Source organism: Mauremys mutica, chromosome 18, assembly GCF_020497125.1.
Source record: "Mauremys mutica isolate MM-2020 ecotype Southern chromosome 18, ASM2049712v1, whole genome shotgun sequence".
Taxonomy (NCBI): Eukaryota; Metazoa; Chordata; order Testudines; family Geoemydidae; genus Mauremys; species Mauremys mutica.
The window spans coordinates 18,147,524-18,168,475 of record NC_059089.1 but is presented as its reverse complement, the minus strand read 5'-3'; the positions used below and the strand labels follow the sequence as shown (position 1 = coordinate 18,168,475).

Genomic DNA, 20,952 nt, shown 5'->3' with positions numbered 1-20,952 from the left:
GGAAATTAAGAAAGAGAAAAATTGAGGCTGAATACTAGGGCAAAGCTTCCTGACAGCGAGATCCGTATGACGGTCTCCCAAGGGAAGGGGTCCGAGTGGTAACATATGGGGGCAGGCCAGGCTATTCTCCGAAGTCTTTTCTATCTCTGACTTTGATTGTACCGTCATCCCGCTGAATAACACGATCACAATGACATGACGCAGCACAACAAACGCTGTGCTAGTGTCAATAACAATCCGATTTCTCTACCAGGCTCCAGCAGCGCCAAGGACTCTGCTGACCTGTGCATGACTCACCACACTCCGCCCCCCTTGCCCCCAGGCAGCAAATCAAACAGACAGAGGACCAAGACCTCACCGGCTTCCCGTCCTTTAGCCATCGTCGGTCTGGAAGAGGTTTCCCAGCCAGGATTATGCATGGCAGTGAGACAGGCTGACCCACATGAGCACGGATCACAGGGGACCCGACAGCGATCTCTGGGGCAACTGGAGAAGGAAAAGGCTACATTAAGTGGGGACAAGCTGGCTTTAAGAAGTTCTGCTTCTTGGTGTGTTTTATAAATTAGCCTCCAGGATGAAAAATCATTAATATGAGCCTTGTCCAGCCTCTGAAAGCAAAACAGTTCTTGGTCACACCACTGCACGAGGTTCACCGTGCTGGCTGGATCGATGTGCCAGAACAGCTGCAGGGGCCAAGACTCAGACCCAGGGTTTGGCCAGAGGTTAGTGCAGCTATTCTGTCCTCATGCAGGTTCCTCACTGCCCTCTGCTGGGGGGAAGCTTTGGATCTGCATGTGTATAAACCCGTTGGGTCATCCCTTAAGCTATTCTACGGACAACTCAATTGTGAATGGTTGTACCCTCTAGCGGCTGCATGCTACAGCCTATCAGATCTAATACTATTACGCGTGTACAAATATACTGGCTTCACGTGTGATCACGTCCCCGTCTAGTGGCTGGCCCGAGTGACTAACAGCCCAGTTATTACAGCAGAAGGAGTTACTCCTTTAGCTCAAGTGGCAGAGCCCTGTATTCGTGGTGCTGTGAAGGTTCCAGTTCAATCCCTGCTGATGACTCCATGTATGCGGAGGGGGCTCATTGCAACACATTACCGCTAGAAATGGACCAGAGCCACAACGTCTCTATCTGGATCTCATTTCCCCCCAAAGATCAGATCTGGGAAGTTGGTTCAGCCTAAACCTATCCAGCTTGCCCAAGAGTATGGGGGGCTGGCTGCATGATTTGGGGAAAGGTCCATCTCTAGATACAGTATCATGAACCTAAACGTCAAAGAGCCATTCCCTTTAGCCCCAGCCAGTGGGCACTGGAATTCCCAAGCTGCATCTTCCAAAGGAGCGACCGGTGGGGAACAAGAGTCATCCCCATCATTACAGACACGGACATAGGGACAGTCAGCGTCTGCGCCCTGGGCTTTAATTTGCTCTAGCAATGGCACGAGGCTTATAACAAATACGTCAAAAAGAAAGACTGTAAACCATGTCCGGTGACCGTGAACTTGGCCTCAGCCTGGATCTTCCCAAACACATTCTGTGCTTCGCAGACGTAGACGGCTTGGTCATCCAGTGACACACCTGGGGCAGAGGGAGAGGAAAGGTCTGAGCAAGACAGTAGAGGGGCTCTGCCAGGCCTCTGAGCTCTGGTAGGGGGAAGAGCCCACGCCAGCAAACCGTGGGGCCGCCTCAAAAACAATCCCGCACCGCCTAGCATGGGCACGTACACCTGTCCAAGGTGTGTGGGAAGTGGGCATGTGACAGCGGCCTGGGGGTCTGACCCAGCACTCTAGTCACTAAGGTATTAGCTATTCCTCCCCTCAAGAGCGGACTTCATTGGGAGATCGGTGCCCAGTGGCTTAATTAGGCAGGAGGCTGATGAGCAAATGAGAACGATCAAGTTGATGTCCACTCGTCTGTCGCCGCACGAGGCTGTACTGATGAACTGGTGGAGGGGACCTAATAAATAACACACGGATGCTTATAAGCCTGGAAAGCATCCAGCCTGCTTGCGGTGGGTGGCGACGTTAGCCCTGGCACAGGGTGTGCCACGCTACCACGCCAGAACGGTAGCGCCTCACACTCCCTTTGCAAACGATGTGCAAGGCAATGGAGAAGCAGGGCCACTGGTTAAACAAGCTCGTGCAAAGCTAGTGGTGAAAGCGTACACACCGGCGCACCTCGGAGTGCAGTTACCAAAGGATGCAAACACAAGGAATATGCCAAACCCATCCACTTCTTCATACAACAAAGCAACGGCATAAGAGCTAGTCCAATACCCCTCCAAAATGCTTATGCGTATACACAAGGTGACAACACACATGCAACACTGCACAAGAGAAGCGTATACACATCTTTTGGCAGATAATACACAGAAATACTCCGCGCACCCAGACATGTGTGCAGTGTGTACACACATCCAGATATGCATGCAACACATGTGCACGCACTCAGATGTGCACTAAGTGCTCGTACCGAGGCATACACCTGTACACGCGTGCACAAATGGTCCCGGTTCTCTTACTTTCCATAAAGAGTTCACCAGACTCCACAAGGCTGGAATTGCTGAGCAGACCAGGCTGGGCAGTGACAGCTTTGCCGTCCTGTCTGGACCACGAAATCAGTGGAGGGGGATGTCCCTCAACGCGACATGCCAGACTGACGGTCTTCCCCATCTCCGCAGACACGTCCTGCGGGCGTTCTGCAAACCGAGGGGCAGCTGAAAGAGAAAGCAGAGAAGAGTCTCAGGTCCAGTCCTGACGCCAATTTAACGCGATCTCTGAATGGGACAATCAGTTTCATTCTAAAGGGCACGTAGGTAGGTCTTCTCTGTGCTGGAAGTTTCCCTTTTGGATCATATCCATTCCACACCCCAGCCCCGGAGGACGAGCTGCACCCCATTCCATTTTAAATTAGTTACTGACATGAAAAGAAGTTTCCAACGGGCGTAGAAATTTAAATACGGGTTTAGCTATAATGTATTTCACATGAGCGTACAACATCCAGCAGGACTCACAACACCAAGATGCACTAGGGTGTGCGACAGACTCAAGTCAAAGGGTAGAAGGCCCAGTGCTTAGCATATGGACAGGATGACCTAATAAGTCCTGTTGTCTCTAACATCTGATCATCTTAATGATTAACACAATGACACGAACGGGTCCAACTCTCTCACGGTGGACAGGACAGAAAGTATCTGGAACTTGGGTATTTCACCCCGTCTTTTAGTTCTAGGTCAGCATGTCCCTCTCTGCTGCTTTACATGCTGAGGATCTCTATTGAGATGGAGATATCTATAGACATGAACGGTCCTATCTATAGACAACATGGATCTTCTCCATCTCCATTGACAGTGGTTGGCAGTACTAACCTCCTGGTCACCCTGGGACCTACCTGCCAAGATCTGAAAGCCAGTGATTTAACCGGTGCCACCCCCTTCAGACCTATTAGTTGCCAGATGCAGGTTGTGTTTTAACTTGTAAGATGGTTTTGCATTCATGGTGGACACGAAAAGAGGCAGGAACTTTGCCAGGGACACTCTGGCAAACGTGATCTTCCCTCTCCGGGGCTTCATTTTTCTTATAAAATAAATCAAGAATTGAAATCCCCAAGGAGCATGATGCAATTCCACCTGGCTCTTAATAGCTGCCATTTTAAAAAACAATGAAGAGCCCCGGACCCATAGGCTGTTTTCAGCTTGTCCGTTTCCATGAACGTGGAGGGAGGCATCTAGCTGCAGTGGTGTCAGAAAGGCACCGGGGGAGATTGACAGCCCGGTACCCACTCATGATGGGAGTTAGTAAATCTAGCTCAGAGCTCAGCTAAGAATATCTAAACAGCTTGAGACAAATGGAGAGGGGAGCAAATCACAGGAGCCAGAGGGGAAAAGACCCGGTTGGTCACTGAATCCACCCCGCAAGGCCCCACGGGGGTATTTCTCACAGGTTTGCCCAGCTCACAGATGGCCCAAGTGACAGGCTCCCATCACCTGCACGCAGGGCCGGCTTTAAGCCAATTCCCCCGATTCCCCGGAATCAGGCCCCGCGTCTCAGAGGGCCCCGTGTCCGCACCTAAGAGGGCCCTACGCCTTAGGCGCCTTTTTAATTTTTTTTTTTAACTCACCCGGTGGCGGGGGCGGTCTGCTCCGAGTCTTCGGTGGCATTTTGGCGGCGGGGCTTTGGCGGCATTTTGGCGGCAGGGGGTCCTTCAGTGCCGCGGAAGACCCGGAGCAGACCCCCCGCCGCTGAAGTGCCGCCGAAGCCCCAGACCGCCACCGGGTATTCAAACCGGGCCCCGCCGTTCATAAAGCCGGCCATGCCCCCACGGGGAGATCCTCCCATATCGGCACCACTCTCTCCATTTCTCAGCCCTTCGCTAATCACTTTACTGGGATGGGACTGTGGGGGGGACGAGGGATAGTTTGAGGGAAAGGGACCCTTCATTTCCCCACAAGTTCACCTCCCAACTTGGCAGATACCAAGCTAGATACAGCAGGTCACAGGGTAACTAAGACAGCACGAGAACCAAGCAGCTTGCACCAGTCAGCCTGAGAGAGAGAAAAAAAGGGCTGCCCCAAAGTTAATCTGGGACATCAGAGGCCTGATCCGAAGTCCTTTGGAGTCACTGGGGTCTCCCCCCAGTAGACACAGGCCTAGGTTCTATGGGGACATAGATGCTCTTCAAAGGCCACCCAGAGACACGCTGCTCACTGTTCCCCTCCGTCTCTCCCTGCGGGCCTGGTTTCCAGGCTGGCCGCCTGAGGCAGTCACTCAGATGGGCACCTGAGCCGGCTGGTGTTAGGGTTCCACACACCGGTTTGAGCGTCCCTAGGTGGAGCTTGTTCATCCTGTCACAGGTGCCCATGTCTGAGAACTGCAAACCCTTCCCCTGTACCTCCACTTCTGCCCAGCGCGAGGGCGGAGTCCTGCGCTGCAACGCGCCCAGGTCTTGCTGCTGGGAGAGCGATGTCCTCTTGTTTCCCGGGCCTCTCCGCCAGCACAGAACAATCTCAACACCTGGTCTGGGCAATTCCCACGCTGGGTCAACAGCTAACGTTACAGAATTCACCCCACTGCCTCCCTTTATAATGAGTCTAGCAGCTGCCTTGCTAGCACCATGCAGGACGGCGCCAGATACAGGAACCGAGCGCCGAGTGGGGGAGCCTGGTCACACACACCCCGGAGCTGGCTGCCTTTCTGACACCAGGGCAGGCCCCCCAGCTTCCCCCCAGCACCAGAAGCCAGGCAGACGGCCCCTGTCCCTTCCCCGTCCTTCTTCCGGCCTGGGGAAACCTGGGCTCCCTCCATGGCCCTGCCAGGAGCTTCGCTCTTGATTATATTAGCATGTGGGAAGCAGTAGCTGGGTCAGGAGAGTGTCTGAGGGAGGCCCACACCCCACCGTACCCTTGGCTTTGAGCCTCTGCCACGTCAGCAAAGATAGCAGGGGCCAGCCTGAGGTTGATTCCTTGTCTCGTGTATCATTTTGGCTGCTGCTCCTCGCTAAGCTGCATCACGTCTTTGTTCTGTTCTTGTGTGTCCGCGCAAACGCACAAAGATTTCTGAAAATCCCCAAACACACCCTGTCTTCTCCAAACCACAACAGCAGCTGCTGGGCTACTCGCAGCCTCAATTCTTAGTGTGCCCCAAAGAGTGGGAGGCGGCTTTTTTACCGTCAACATGCAGGGGGGGAGTCTAACTGGCAAATTCTTCCCTCCAAGTCCCCCTCTTTCCCTCCCCAGGCTGGCAGGGGCCAGGCAGGCAGGCTGCGGAGACAGAGCTCACCTGCACTAGACCGAGGCCAGAGCCAAGACTGGACCCAGTCACTACACGCTTCACCCGTGCTGTAATGGGCTCCGGAGACAACCATGTTGTAACCAGGTCTGACTGGGCTATAGTCATAGCAAAGACATGGCTTCAGTCTCTGGGGTTAGGGAGTAGCTGGCTGATCTAAGAGCATTAATAACAGGATCCAGAGTGGCCCCCATCCAGGCCTCAGCTGTGATGGAGGGAGGGCGCAGTCCAAAACCTCATGGCCGAAGAGCGTTCAAGGAAGAACAAAGAATGGGTGGTGAGTGGGAAGAGACTCCCCCGAGATTTCCCAGAGCTCCCGCCCCACAGAAGCGGGGACAGAATTGGGAAATTCCTCCTGAAAGTATCACAACAACAGGAGTGAGAGTCACCCTCCCAGCAAAGCAGCGGGTCCAAGAACGCAGCGGGTGGGGGCTTTCCGACCCTCTCCCTCCCTACGGATTCCCGGGAGAGCCCCTGCCCACCACTAGGAAGCACAAACTGCTCTGTGCCCCCTTGTGTGGTGACACCACCCTGCTCAGCCCCCAGGGGCGCGGGACTGAGCCGGGTCACACTGACGCAGGGGAGGAGAGGCTCCCCGACTGGTAAACAGACGCGCCATACCTGCCTGGCTAGGCACTGAGCCTCCTCTCCCATGGAGGTGGCAACATGTCCTCTCGTAAGAGCCAGGAGCTGGCATTCCCCACTGCTGCCCAGACAGCGACCCAGCCACCAGGCTGGGGAAGCTGCTTTCACGCCTTAGCGCTCAAATCTGCCTTTGCTGCTTCAGCTCCGCCTCTCGGCGCTTCTCCCCGTTCTCTAGCTCCTCCCGGCCCCGGCTGCACTGGAGAACGGTAGAGAGCCGGCTGTGTTTCAGCCGCCCGAGCCAGTGCCGACAGCAGAGCAATTGGACCCCAGGGCTGGGTGCGTGGGGGGTGTTGGCTGGGACCCGCTGCCTGAGGAAATCCCCCTCCGCTGCTGGCAACTGCTCTGCAGTCTGTACCAACGGGAACCGCAGCTGCTCTGCACTTGACCCAGGGGAACGGGCTGTGCAGGGGGTCGTCTTGTTTCAAAACAGCTCAGCCTCTGCATCCCCCCGAGACAAGCCATGGGGCCTGGAGCCAGCTCAGCCCACACCACCGTACACGCAGTGAGGAGCTCCCCCTGAGGAGGGGTTCGGTCAGTCATGCTAGTCGGGCCCCAGCTGCTCTGTCCAGCAAGCTGGGGGCGGAAGGGACGAGCACAGAGTTTGCAGCTGAGAAGTCCCAAGGTTTCATCTTGGCTTGGCCCCTAAACGAGAGTCTCTGAGCCTGAGTGGGTCTGCGTGACCCGGAGCAGGTCACTCGCCTAATGGCGTGAACCCACCACCAAGGACTGCCACAAGGCTGGTGCTGCTCTGACTCCCACAGCTAGTAACCAGCCTGTGTCCTCTGCCTCCTTTCCCCACGCTGAACCCAGGGCTGATGCTCCAGTCCAGTTCTGCTCACCATGGTGCAGGGCTCAGTCCCATAAACCCCACGCAGACATTGGCCTCAGTGGCACCGCTGGCATGAGGGGCAGTCTGCAGGTGTGGACACACAAAACCATATTTAGCAGCACTGTGCTTGGCTGCAGAGTGTTACTACTGACAGGAGCGGAGAGAGAGACTCACCTGTAACAGGGCAGAGAGTGGAGGTATCAGTGAATAGCTCAGACTGGGCCATTCCAGTCTAAACTCCTGTGAATTCTCTCATCGAGAGACAAGGTGGGTGAGGTAATATCTGTCTTTTATTACACCAGCTTCTATTGGGCCAATAAAAGACACGACCTCACCCACCTGGTCTCTCTAATATCCTGCGACCGACGTGGCTACAACAACACGGCACACATCCCAGCGGAGCGGGTCATTTGCCACAGTGAGCTGCTTTTTCTTGAATAATATGCAGGAGCCCAAAGCTTTATAAGTCAAGACTTACAGCCAACTTGCAGCAGGATGCCATCAAAGGAGACCCCCGCCTCACTGACGGCCTCGCAGATGTACTCTCCTGAATCCTCCTCCTGCACTGCCTGGAGCTGCAGGACCGCCCGATGGGCACCTGGCGGAGAAGATGCCACTTCCTGTTCCCCTGGCCAAGGAAAGATACTGAACGTCAAACCTTTATTCCTCACTGCCTTAGCACCTCAGAGCCCTTTCCTGCCTTCTCTTGCCGTCAATGGGCAAATCTTCAAAGGGATGGAAAGTTAGTTTGTTTGGATACAGAACCTGAGCCTGCAAAATTGAACTGGAAATATCGCAGGAAGGTTCTTCCTCCTGCCAAGGGGATTTCCTGTATTCATTGCCAGGGCAGGCTAAGACGGGGCATCTCAAACACAGAATGGTCCAAGCAGCAGGTGCAATGCAGTGCAGAATGGACCGCTCCTGGCTGGCAGGGTGGAGAGAGGTTCGGGGTCTCGGGAGCGAGAAGACGGCTAGCCAGACTAGCCAGGTGAGGCTGTGAAGTGGAGTCCCTCTGCAGGACTGGGAGGCGCAATCTGTCTGTGTTAAGAGTAGGGGGGTAGTTAATATGCCCCTAGCCCCCCCAAACTGTTGCACAGCTCACTTCAGTCAATTCCAGCCCTACCTTTGTACCATATGATCTGGGGAGGGGGTACCCCGGAAACGTGGCACTCCAGCATCGCATCTTCTCCCAGCAGGGCCTGCACAACAGGACTCACTGCAGCGACGTGGGGAGATTCTGTATCCAAGACACACAAAAAAAGGCTCCAAACTTATTCCCGCTGGAAAGCACTTCACGAGCATGCACAAGATACCCCAGAAACACCACGGCCCCGGGGGAGAGACATCTATGGGGATGAAGCACCGGCTTGGGAGCCCCCACACCCACCCAGCACTCCAAGGGCAAAGGCCTATGGCAAACTGTTCTGCAGAGATGCACTGCAGTGCTTGGCAACAGACCGCAGCTCCCACAGTCTCACATAACCAGGGATACCACGCACCGATAGGCTTGCTGAGGGTCCTCACCGAACGATGAGAACTCATTCTTGATGCTACAACGAATCTTTCTTTTCCCTTGCCCGTCTGTTTAACATATGATTCCCCCAAGCTGCCCCAGCTCTGGTTTATGCCATTGATTCATTTTGCCAGACACTATTTACGAGGTGCCCATGCTAGCCACTTCACAGCTGGGTTTGAAGGCAAGATCTTGAAGGTCACACAAACATGCATTATTAATGTTACAGCAGTGCCCGGGGCCCAATCCAGGCCCCATTGTGCCAGGCGCTGTACAACACATGGTGAGAGGCAGCCCCTTTCCCAGAAAGCCTATAGTCTAAAAAGGCAAGACAAAGGATGGGAGAAAGGAAGGATTATTATTAGGGCTGTTGATTAATCGCAGTTAACTCACAAAACATTTATCGCGACTAACCGCACTGTTAAACAATTGGCTACCAATTGAAATTTATTAAATATTTTGGATGTTTTCTGTATTTTCAAATATTGATTTCTATTACAACACAGAATACAAAGTGTACAGTGCTCACTTTATATTATTGTTTGTATTACAAATATTTGTACTGTAAAAATGATAAACAAAAGAAACGGTATTTTTCAATTCACCTCATACAAGTACTGATGAGGGCCGGCTTTAGGCTGATTCGCCCGATTCCCTGGAATCGGGCCCCATGCCTAAGAAGGTCCCATGCCGGCGCCTTTTTAATTTTTACTCACCCAGCAGTGCTCCGGGTCTTCGGTGGCACTTCAGCGGCGGGTCCTTGAGCCGCGGAAGACCTGGAGCGAGTGAAGGACCTGCCGCCGAAGTGCCGCGGAAGATCCGGAGCGAGTGAAGGACCCACTGCCAAAGTGCTGCCGAAGACCCAGAGCGCTGCCGGGTGAGTACGAATTGGGCCCCGCACTTGCTAAAGCTGACCCTGAGTACTGAAGTGCAATCTCTTTATTGTGAAAGTGTAACTTCAGATGTAGATTTTTTTGCTACATAACTGCACTCAAAAACAAAACAACGTGAAACTTTAGAGCCTAAAAGTTCACTCAGTCCTACTTCTTGTTCAGCCAATCGCTCAGACAAACAAGTTTGGTTACAATTTGCAGGAGATAATGCTGCCCTCTTCTTGTTTACAATGTCACCTGAAAGTGAGAACAGGCATTTGCATGGCACTGTTGTAGCTGGCGTTGCAAGATATTTACATGCCAGATGAGCTAAAGATTCATATGTCCCTTCATGCTTCAATCCCCATTCCAGGGGACATGAGTCCATGCTGATGACAGGTTCTCCTTGATAACGATCCAAAGCAGTGCAGACTGAAGCATGTTCATTTTCATCGTCTGAGTCAGATGCCACCAGCAGAAGACTGATTTTCTATTTTGGTGGTTTGGGTTCTTTAGTTTCCACATCGTAGTGTTGCTCTTTTAAGACTTTTGAAAGCATGCTCCACACCTCGTCCTTCTCAGATTTTGAACGGCACTTCAGATTCTTAAACCTGGGGTCAAGTGCTGTAGCTATTTTTAGAAATCTCACATTGGTACCTTCTTTACATTTTGTCAAATTTGCTGCGAAAGTGTTTTAAATCAAACATGTGCTGGGCAGTCATCCAAGACTGTTATAATGTGAAATATACGGCAGAATGCGGGTAAAACAGAACAGGAGACAAACAATTCTCCCCCAAGGAGTTCAGTCACAAATTTAATTAATGCATTATTTTTTTAATGAGCATCATCAGCATGGAAGCATGTCCTCTGGAATGGTGACCAGAGCATGAAGGCACATATGAATGTTTAGCATATCTGGCATGTAAAATACCTTGCAACGCCATCTACAAAAGTGCCGTGCAAATGCCTGTTCTCACTTTCAGGTGACATTGTATTTCAGCAGTATCTCCCGTAAATGTTAACAGAAGTGTTTGTCTTATCAATTGGCTGAACAAGAAGTAGGACTGAGTGGACTTGTACGCTCTAAAGTTTTACATTGTTTTATTTTTGAATGCAGTTATATTTTGTACATCATTCTATATTTGTAAGTTCAACTTTCATGACAAAGAGATTGCACTACAGTACTTGTATTAGGTGAACTGAAAAATACTATTTCTTTTGTTTTTTTGCCGTGTTACATCCTGATGTTGTAATCTGTTTCTTGGTCGGTATTTCCTAGCTAGTGAGACACTGGGCCAGCCAGAACGGTGCTTCAGGATTGTTATTAGGGAGGTGTTCTGGAAACTTGCATTTCTGATCTTATCTTTCTGTAACAGATAAAAATGTGTGCTGAAATTTTCCTGGGAAAATGATTTGCTTAGAAATATCCCAGGAAAAAGCGGGGTGCTTGGGAAATGCTGCGGAGGGAGCAGTAGTGTTGAGTGATTATTGTAACACGCTGTTATTGATCATCCTCAGGGCCCCAGTTTCTTGAGCCAACACAGGGGCTGAAGTGAGAATGAAGGTAACATGGAAGGTAACGAGGTGCGTTATAAAGCAGAGGGAGGTTCCGAACAGAGCGCCTGATGATGAGGGTGGAGCGTAACCTCTTTAACAAGGCACTTGACACAAAGTTCAAGAGTCTGACCGTGCATCCACCTAAGGAAAACACCAGGCATTCAAACCAGCTGTGTCCCGGCTACAGCACAGAGGAGGGGAGAGGACAGGGACGAGGGAACCATAAGACACAACAGAAAGGTTAATCTTAACTAGACCGTGAAACCAGAAAACATCATCAGCGTTTTGCTGGGCAGCTCTCTGCTCACACCACATTGTTCCTGAAGGCGACACCTTTAATGCTCACTAAAACCCTCCGGTTCTTCCAACAAGCCCCTGGGAGAGTGAGTAACCCCAGGTAAAGGAACACACTATTGCAGGCCTCCCCTGGGACTTTGTTAACGACGGCCACGATCCAAAGCCCATTGGCTTCAATGGATCAGGCCCCAGAGGAGCATTGCAAGCATCTGCCTGTAGCAAAGTGATCCCAAGGCCAGTGGTCTTACCACAGTCCTCTGCAGAAGCCCTGTTCTCTAGTGCCTTCTCCTATGGGTTCGTACAGCGCCTGGCACAGAAGGGTCCTGTCCACGAATGGACCTCCTGCGCACCACCACAATACAAACAATATTAAAAACGCCCCTCCTGATCCAAAGTCAATGGAGTCTTCCCAATGGAGATTCTGCATTAGGGCAAGCTACAGGAGCTGGTACCTGTGTACTGTAGGATGACGGTCTGCTCATCCCATCCAATCCGACTGGCAGCAAAGCAGCTATAATTCCCAGCATCCTCAGGGACAGCCTCCGTGATTATCAGGGTGCCCTGAGCATCTATAAAAAACCTGGATCAAGAAAGAAAAGAGCAGGGGTGGGGGGAAGGTCACCATGAAAACAAAGCTCAGAAAAAGAAGAAAATAGAGCATGACTTGCTCTAAAAAATCTCCGAGCGCTTTTCCCAACTAAAAAGTTAAAAGGGGAATTCACAGCTCAAGTTTGGCCCTTCCGGAAAAAAGGAACAGATGGATCCGCTACAGCAGAAACGAGGCCTAACAACTAAAGCGAATGTTTCCATTCATAAGAAAAAAAACAATCAGAAAGGATTTTTTTACTTTTTTTGGTTTTCTGCAATTTAAGAAAAAGACCACACCAAAAAAAATGTCCAGTCCAGTGTTTGTAGCCTAAATATTTGCAAGGTGGCACTAGTGGGGTGAGCCTGAAAGTGAAATTTATCAGAAACTGACAATAAATAAAGGTCACGAGTAAGTTTATTTCCATTGTTCCTCTCCCCCTGCTGCAAAAAGGTGCTACAGAGCGTGAAAAGTCCGTTTGATTTTAACACGCTTTCACAGCCTCCGCAACCTCAAGTGTTATTAGCAGCAGAGATAAGGAAGCATGTGGTTTTTTTAAAATATATTAATTTTAACTAGACAGAATCCTTCTAGTCTCTGATGTGCGGTTCATATCCTCTCTTGCAGTTTCCCCCTTTTTGCCTTTATCAGCCCTCTCCAGGCACATGAACCACCAGAAATCCTTCTCTGCTTTCCTGGGGGGACTCATTTAATATCCACCCCCAAAAGAAGCAGCACGACACAGCGAGCAGGATGAAGAGAACAAACATGACTCAGCAAACTCCTCCGAGGGTGGAGATCCCTCTTTAGCCCAGGCACAGATAGTCAGGGGGTGCAGCCCGGCCCCCCCAGCATTGCAACAGTCTCCGGGAGACAAACTCCTCCATTTCATGATGGCAAGGCCTGGCCTAGACTAAACACTAGAGCATCAAACCCCTATCATGGAAGCTGGCCACACCACCGCTGCCCCCAGCCCCTTTACACGGATGAGGCTGATTTGTAGCCACGTTTTGTAACCTGGCTAGAAGCTCTGGTCTGACCGAGCCGGCTGCCACCAGCAGGAGGTCTGGAAACAGCAAGAAAAGCCTTGTACCCAATACATTTTGGTTTGCACGGGGTGGAAAAGGTGCCCCCTTTCCCTCCCCCCGCCCCCAGCCTCATGAGTCTCAGGCGGCTCTGCATCGAAGCCCAGGAGCAAAGCGGCCGAGGCTCTGATTTGGTAACGTTACCTGCCGTCCTTTTCCAGGGCACGGTCCCATCGTTTCCAGGAGATTCGGGGCGCAGGGTGGCCCAGCGCCGTGCAGTTGAGCCTCACCTCCCCACCCCTGGTGAACGACTGCGAGCTTGTGGCAACCCTTACTCGAGGCGCCTCTACACACAGAGAAACACAACCTGTCAGACACCAGTCACCTGCTCCCAGCTCCAGAGGCCCAGTTCCCAGCTCTCCCCCTCCTGCCGCAGAAGGGGAGCACAGAGCTAGCGGAAGGCGGCAACGGAACAGCGGCTGAGAGCAGTGAAACTGGGCTTCCGGAACGGCCATGTTCCTCAGATCCAGCCTTGCCACTGGTGGGGCTACGGGCCAGATGGAGCTGCTCCCTCCAGCCCCACAACTGAATGAGGGGAGCAGTGCAGTGACGTGGTCATTCTAGGGTTAACGGGTTACTCAGCGCAGTAGGGGGTGCAGCCATGCTCCACCCCTCCCTTATGTCCTGTTCAGTCAGTGGGAATATTCCCCCCATCTCTCTTGGCATGCAGTTAATAAAGCAGCAAGTTCCCAGCCTGCAGTCCTGCCAGCAGGCCGATCTACGGCTTGGGGAGCTTGCCGAGGAAGCAGGGGTCCCAGAAGAGCAGAGACTCAAAGAGATGCTTGCTTTGCCGATCCATCAAGCCAGCTCTGATAGCCGTGACGAGTGACTTTCACAAAGCCCTGGGGATGCTGCCTCCTGCACTGCTTCTGCTCATATAAACCCCTACAGGATGACACAGACCTTTTAAAACAGGCCCTGTAAGACTCTTGGATCTGACTGCGATTCCTGCTGTTCTGTCACATGCCCTGGAGAAGCAACAGGTACATTCCCGCCCTCCAGCTCAGACTCTAAGGGATTCCAGTCCCAGCCAAGGACAGGTAATCGTCTCGAGATAGGGCTCAGATCCTGCATGGAGACAGGACAGCTTACCCTGAACAAAGAGCCAGATGGAGGCATTAGCTGTCCCATGGCCGTTGCTTGCAGTGCATTCGTACCGGCCACCATCATCCAACTGAACGCTGACAATCTCCAGCGAGAGGTTCCGCAGGACTCTCACCCATCCCTTGTCCGGCTGCAGCACCTTCCCATCCCGGCTCCAGGTCAGATTATAAGCAACGTCTCCTGACACTGGGCAAGACATGATCACTCCTTCTCCCGGCAATGCAGTGATGTTCCCGGGGGGCACCAGGTACGGAGGCGGCTCTGCATGGAGGGAAGCAAACAGTGGGGTCCAATTATCCAGGCTGCTGAGCCCCCATGTACCCCACTGGAGTCACTCCCAAACTATCATGCAGAGGCCTCTAACACTGAAGTGCTGTGCCGAGCTTGACCATTAAATATTGGAAGCAAAGCGCAGGGGTGGAGTCCTCACTGCAGCATGCTCTGTGGGTGGCTGGGTGAGGCTGCCACCTGCCCGAGAGCCCCTCGCACTTCCCCGGACTGACCTGTGACAGAGAGGTAGCTGCGAGCTCGCGCTGCCCCGGCTTTGCTAACGGCTGTGCACTCATAAAAACCTTCATCGCTTCCGGAAACCACGGGGATCTCCCAGCTGCTGGTCCCAGAATCCCTGGGGAAACAAACCAAAGAACCCCCATGAGACTGGAGAGGAAGACACCCGGCTCTCCTCTTTCGGCACTGGCTGAGATTTTCACAAGCAATTCACCATTTATGGCACCTTAATTGTGGACAGCCTCACTGGAGGCACCTTCAAGGGGGCAGATTGGCTGAAAGCAGATCCTCAGCCATTTTTGACAACTGGGCTAACACTGGGATTTTTCCTAAAATCTCTCCCCCTGTGCAGCGGTGACAGGGGCACTTGCATAGACAGAGTGCTTGGGGGTTTATCTTGCATAGACAGAGTGCAATATTATGCCATGGACCAAATACCTTCCTGTCCCCCAAGCTGGACATCATTTTGTGCCCTGGAGCATGAGGATTGCTAGCCCTTGTAATTAATATCCTGGCCAGAGCTACCTATGTGACTAATGTGGGCTTGGGGAAATTTACCAAGTAACTGACTTACTGCAGTAGAGCCTGAGACTTACGCAACAAGTTGATCCTTTCCAAGCATCTCCCCACCACGGCTGAGCTTCAGTCGGAAGGGGATCTCGCTCTGGGCAGAGCAGCTGATCAGCAGTGACTGATTGAGATAAGCCTGGATTTTACTGGGCATGTTCACTTTGGGTAGACCTGGGCAGTGGGGACAGGCATGGGGTAAAAAGAGAGAGAGAGAGAGACTGAGACTCCATAATTCTCAGAAACAGAACATTGAAAATTTGATTGGGGAGAGGAAAAAAAAAATAACCATGAAAAAAACCGCAACGGGACCCCTGTGCTGAAATGGAACGGTCTTTCCTTTAAAGAATGAGCAGCCCCTGAGTGGCTCTGTCCTAATAACTCACTATAACAGCGAAAGCGAGGGCCCCATTCGGTAAGGCACAGGGCCTGCCGTAATGGCGTGTTTACTTGCAGTATATTCTGCAGACACTAGATCTCTGTGTGCTCTATGGAGTACTAGAGAGGGTGTGGTTCTGGTAAACAATGGAGACTAAGCTGGATCTCAGTTGTGGAGAAACCTGTTTGTTCATGGTTCTAACTGCAGCTGTTTGGGTTTAATAAATATCTCCTGTCTGCGAAAGGCTGTGACTCCATAGTCTATCATGACACTGGCTACTCCTCCCTCTCTGGGCATTTATATCACACGTATCACTGCAATATCTGCCTCACCCATGCTTTCAAATAGCAGCTTCACTCCTTGAGCCAAATAGGACAAGCTTCCCCCAACCTTGCCTGTACATTTAAATAAACGTGTCACTGGCTAAGCAGGCAGCTACAAACCCTTCTCCCAGAAGAGGGCTAGGGTTTGTGCTCATGGAAGGAAGTTGGACAGATGAACCCGCTCAAGATAGGTGGGGTTCCACCAGGGAGAGAGTATTAGAGAAATGGCCCTGCCCATGTCCATTCAGACCTGGGACATTACACCTACCCCCAGCCTTTCCTGGGTGATTTCAGGTATCTGCTTGTCAGAGGAATAAAAGCTGGTTGGCCTATTCCCAGTGCTACTCTAAGAGCTACAAAAAGGCATCATGCCCCCAGCTCCAAACCCCTTCCAGCTGAACAAGACGGAGTCGCTCACCTGGGACCACACTGGTGTAGGCGACTCCCGACACACGCTGCAATGGGTGCCCGTCTGGGTCTTCCCCCATCACTTTCAGCAAGAAGCTTCCCCTGGGTGCCTGGAATTGGGGTCCCACCCAGAGCTGGCTGGAGGAGCCATTGGACAAAGGCCGCGTCGGCAGGGAGACAAGGGGCTGGCCAGAGCTGTTGTACAGCTCCACGCCCTTCAGGTGCCCTGGAGGCTCCAAGCCAGTGCAGTTAATCAGCACAGAGATCGGAAGCCCTGCAGAGACAGGGGAAAGCAGCGGGGGAAGGCAAGGAATGGGAATGCATCCAGGTCAGGCATTGTGAAGCACCGCGACCGTTCCTCTCTGCTGCAGACATCACCCCTATTATTCATGGCACTCAGCGACTCGGCGGCTGGGATCACTGCTCTCCATGCTCATCTCATTGTTACCTTGGGCTCCCCTGCCTGCCCACAGCCTCCTGCTGTCTCATCTTGGACTCCTGGGGGCAGGGACTGCATTTGTTCTATGTCTGTACAGCACCTAGCACAATGAGACCCTGCTCTATGTTTGGGACTCCTAGGCACTGCCGCCATACAAACAATAACGCCTGCTGGCTCCAGGCTGGATTGCTGCAACAACTCCATTCAAAGCTGCTCTGAAGGCCACTGGAAGCTTCAGCAAATATGGAACATAGCAGCTTGTTCCCCGAGCCCAGCAGAGCAGTGAGAGCCCACTTATCTGGGGCTCCATTAGCTCTACCACTCCGTGTCTTACGGACAACACTGCCCCCGCCACACACACGCACGCGCGCCCTGGGAAGAGCAGGAGGTACCATGCACAGGCCGCTCTCTGGGGTGGTTTAGGTCGAACGTAGGTTGGGGGGAAAAGCTGGCTCGGAAATCGATGGCGCTGACGCCCGTGATTCTCACCGAGTGGCGGCCGCTGCTCTGGATCTGAAAGCCAGACACACAGCAAGCAGAGATGTCACATCAGCACGTGTAGAAAGGGGGTAGCTCTGACTCCTGAAGCCGCCCACCACGCAGGATGCGGGGATAGGGGAGAAGGGAGAGGCTGCAGTAAGCTGCAGACAGACCTTTCTAGCAGCCTGCATTCTGGGCAGGCAGGCACACACTTCCTTCTGCAGCCCTGCAGAGCCACAACAGGATTGGAGTGACAGAACGAGTGGAACCGTGGGAGGAATCTTTATGCTCAGTGAGGCCAAATTCTCCGTTGCCAATGGGAGCATTTCCATTACTTCGACGGAGGTTCACCCCGACACCAGTAGAGAAGCTGGCCCCGGGACTTTTAGAGTTGACTTCAAAGTGCCCTTAACAATTGACACCTTCCTGAGAAGTCCCATGTCCCTATTTAGTCAGGGCACTTGGCTTTCCTTGGAACCCCACGAAGTATTCCCGGTGGCCAGCCCATTGCCTTCCAGAATGGAGCTGGTGGAGGAAGGGGAAAACCCAGCCCCTGGGTCAGCCTCCCTTCCTGCATCAGGGCTGAAGTTATCAAAAGGGACCCAGCTCCCAGAGGGGGCAGGGGACTAGGGAGGCAACACTCGGGTGTTACAGGGAAGGATGCACAGGCTGGAACCAGTTAACGAGGCAGCTGCAGCGTCTCCACCCCAGAGAGGGGCTAGACCGCGGGGAGCAAGCTGGGGACGAGAGAGACACCGAAGTTGCATTCTACACATTTCTCCACGTCTCTTGGCACGGCACGGCGTGAGCAGGATGGGCACGTGGAAGAACCTCTCAGGCAAAGGCCCCTGGCCCAGCAATTCCTTCCGCTTCCATCCTACCTTGACTGACCACACGCCCGGCCGGTGGGGCTTGAGGGTCAGCACCTTGGCGGAATTCGGGATGTTGAGGTGTTCCTCCAGGCCCCGGCCTTTCTGAAGGATCTTCCCTGCACCGGCAAGCAGAATCCTTGGGTTAGCGCCTCCTGCTTCCCGCTCGCCTGTCCCCAGGAGCCCATCCCCACTACAGCCCATCCCCACTACATCCACTCGTTGGTGGCTTTCCAACAAGCCAGGCCCGACGGATCTGCCCATTGCGGCCTGCCCAGGACAGAGGAAGGCAGAAGCCCAGTCCGAGCCCCCATATCACTCCTCTTTAAACCTCATCCTCCCAGTCTCCCTCGTGTCCTCAGCGCGCTCTGCAGGTCGTTTGCTGACACCGTGCGTTGACAAAGCTCGGGGAAAGCCAGCCACGTGGGGTAACTTCAGCGGCTGAGGAGCAGTTACTGTCAATCGGCCGTTGTCAACTGACAGCGGGGAAGAAAAGCCCGGAAGCGATAGGGGAAAAGCAGCTCTTATAAAATTAAAGTATGAATTTAACATGGCAGAGGGGGAGAGAGACACTGGGGAGCTTAATAAGGTCTTTGCAGCTCATTACTTTTTGCCGAACAGATTTTTGCCCTGTGGCTCGTCTCCCTGAGCAAAGCTCAGCTTGGTTATTCCCTGGTCTCAGTCTCCCATTCACTCATCAAATGAGCCCCTGGTCGGGTCCCCAAAGGGAACTGAACTCAGGACCGTTTTAGCTCTAACCCCCTAGCTCTCTGCTGCTTGCGCCAGTGGGCCTGCCGCCGGCATAGGCTGCTCACTGGGCTCTCCCAGAGCCGGAACCATCCTCCCCTGCCCGAGACTGGGACCTGCTTGCTGACCACGCCCTTGTACGTACCTGCCGGATCCCTGACTTCGATCTCTGGAGCAGGGCCGCTCACAGAGATGGTGACTTCCTTCAGGCTGGGGTCAAAGGGAACCAGCCAGGTGTGCTCTCCCCCCCGCTCGTGGTCTGTGGACAGCAGGTGGACTTTGGAGGCCTGGATAGCCTCCTCCACCCATTTCAGCACCTACGGGGCAGAGAGCGTGATGTGGCGCAGGAATATAGGATTGGAAGGTGCCTCAAATGTGAAATGCGGTCCCCTCCGATGACAGACCACCCCGCCATAAACCCAGGATGCTCCCCGGTGTGCCGAGATGCACAGACATTGAGCTATTGGGAGGGGGTCTGCTGTCAGGGCTGTTGCCACTGGTTACCTCTGCCCCGAAGGTGCAGGAGTGGTAAGAGTCCAGGCACAGACTAGGCAGGGGGAATACACACTGTATGTATACAGAGATTAGGTCAGCTACACAAGCAGGAGGGACCGAGCCTTCTTGAGATTTGCCATCGAGGACTTGAGCAACAACTCAACTGGAGGGTGAGGCCTGGCTCCTCCAGCCCCATGGGAAAGCCGGCAGACCCTTTAATGGGCACCACAGAAAGCCCAGCCATCACGGTGCCACGAGGTGCACATCGCGAGCTCTCCACGGGGAGGAAAGCAGGCTAGGAAGAGCACAGATCTGTACCAGAACCTCCACCATGCCTAGGGCCGAGACAAACACATTTGGACAGAGCCCAGTATACGCGAGGTGGGGAGCTCCTGGGACACCGCAGGGTGGGGCTGAGCAGGGGGGCGGTGTGCAGGAGAGATGGGACAGCCAGAGCAGGCAGCACAGGACAGAGCCAGGCTCCCTAGCACGTTCTTTGCTCCTTCCCGCCTTGCTCACACCTGCCCCTCCCTTTCCCCTTTGGTTTCACTCCTTGCACCGTTTGCTTTGTTCCCGTAAAACAGAAAAACAACTTGCTTGTGGAAGTCCTGCAGGGGATCGAGTGCCGGAGCCCAGCCCCTGCTCCCTGTGGGCCCTGCACACAGAGAAGTGACAGGACGCAGGGGAGGTTAGATATGGACACAGAAATCCAGCTCTGGTTCCTCCCTTCGCCCAAGGGAAGAAGCAGGCTGAGGGAGCCCCTCCATCTCCAGAGCAGAGCTCAGCTGGCAACAGGAAACCCCTGACTGGCCAGCAGTGCTGACCCCAGCCTGCCCCTAGCCAGAAGGATGGTGCAGGACTTCTGGTGATTGAAGTCCCAGCTTCTGGCACTCAGGAGACCTGGATTCAACTCCACGCTCTGTCACAGGCTTTTGCGTGACCTTGGGCAAGCGACTTGTCTCTGTGCTGCGGTTTGCCACCTGTACAATGGGGCCAATACTTCTGCCCTGCCTCACGGGGGATGGTGACGATAAATACACCACAGGCTGCAGGATGCGCAGGTACTAGGGTACCATTACTTTGGTAACAGGGACCCACCTGAGTACCACAGAGAGCATGTCACACCTCATACATGAACGCCAGATTACAACGGCATTTACTGGTCCCATCGGTCCCTGCAGCTGGCTCCAGATAACGGGAACAAGGAAAACAGTCTGAGGCTCCAGCCTTAACTGGTTATCCCGAACACACTGTTCTGCAGGTGCTGGAGCAGGGAGGGAGGCAGGGGGCAGGGAAAAGGAGACCACAGCGAGGGCTGATCCTTTCCAGTTACAAAGCAAACACACCCACTTGCTGATGTTGGAGGAATTAAAGAATCTGGCGTAATTATTATTGCCAGATGGCTCCCACTCAGCCGCTCGGAGCAGACAAGCGATTAACCTGCCCCTTG

General features: G+C 53.3%; 1 protein-coding gene across 1 annotated transcript in view; it reads right to left on the bottom strand.

Moving 5' to 3' along the window:
- The window catches only part of HMCN2 (hemicentin 2), a 107,926-nt gene that overhangs the window by 79,319 nt on the left and 7,655 nt on the right, over positions 1 to 20,952 (bottom strand). The window contains exons 5-18 of the mRNA XM_044992679.1: positions 19,153 to 19,324; positions 18,273 to 18,379; positions 17,304 to 17,424; positions 16,483 to 16,746; positions 15,392 to 15,536; positions 14,792 to 14,913; positions 14,277 to 14,549; positions 13,329 to 13,470; positions 11,966 to 12,093; positions 8,398 to 8,511; positions 7,753 to 7,902; positions 2,536 to 2,730; positions 1,497 to 1,592; positions 359 to 486 (exon numbers count right to left, since the gene is read on the bottom strand). Coding sequence (XP_044848614.1) covers positions 359 to 486; positions 1,497 to 1,592; positions 2,536 to 2,730; positions 7,753 to 7,902; positions 8,398 to 8,511; positions 11,966 to 12,093; positions 13,329 to 13,470; positions 14,277 to 14,549; positions 14,792 to 14,913; positions 15,392 to 15,536; positions 16,483 to 16,746; positions 17,304 to 17,424; positions 18,273 to 18,379; positions 19,153 to 19,324 — 2,157 coding nt within the window. The remainder of the gene's footprint in view (positions 1 to 358; positions 487 to 1,496; positions 1,593 to 2,535; positions 2,731 to 7,752; positions 7,903 to 8,397; positions 8,512 to 11,965; positions 12,094 to 13,328; positions 13,471 to 14,276; positions 14,550 to 14,791; positions 14,914 to 15,391; positions 15,537 to 16,482; positions 16,747 to 17,303; positions 17,425 to 18,272; positions 18,380 to 19,152; positions 19,325 to 20,952) is intronic.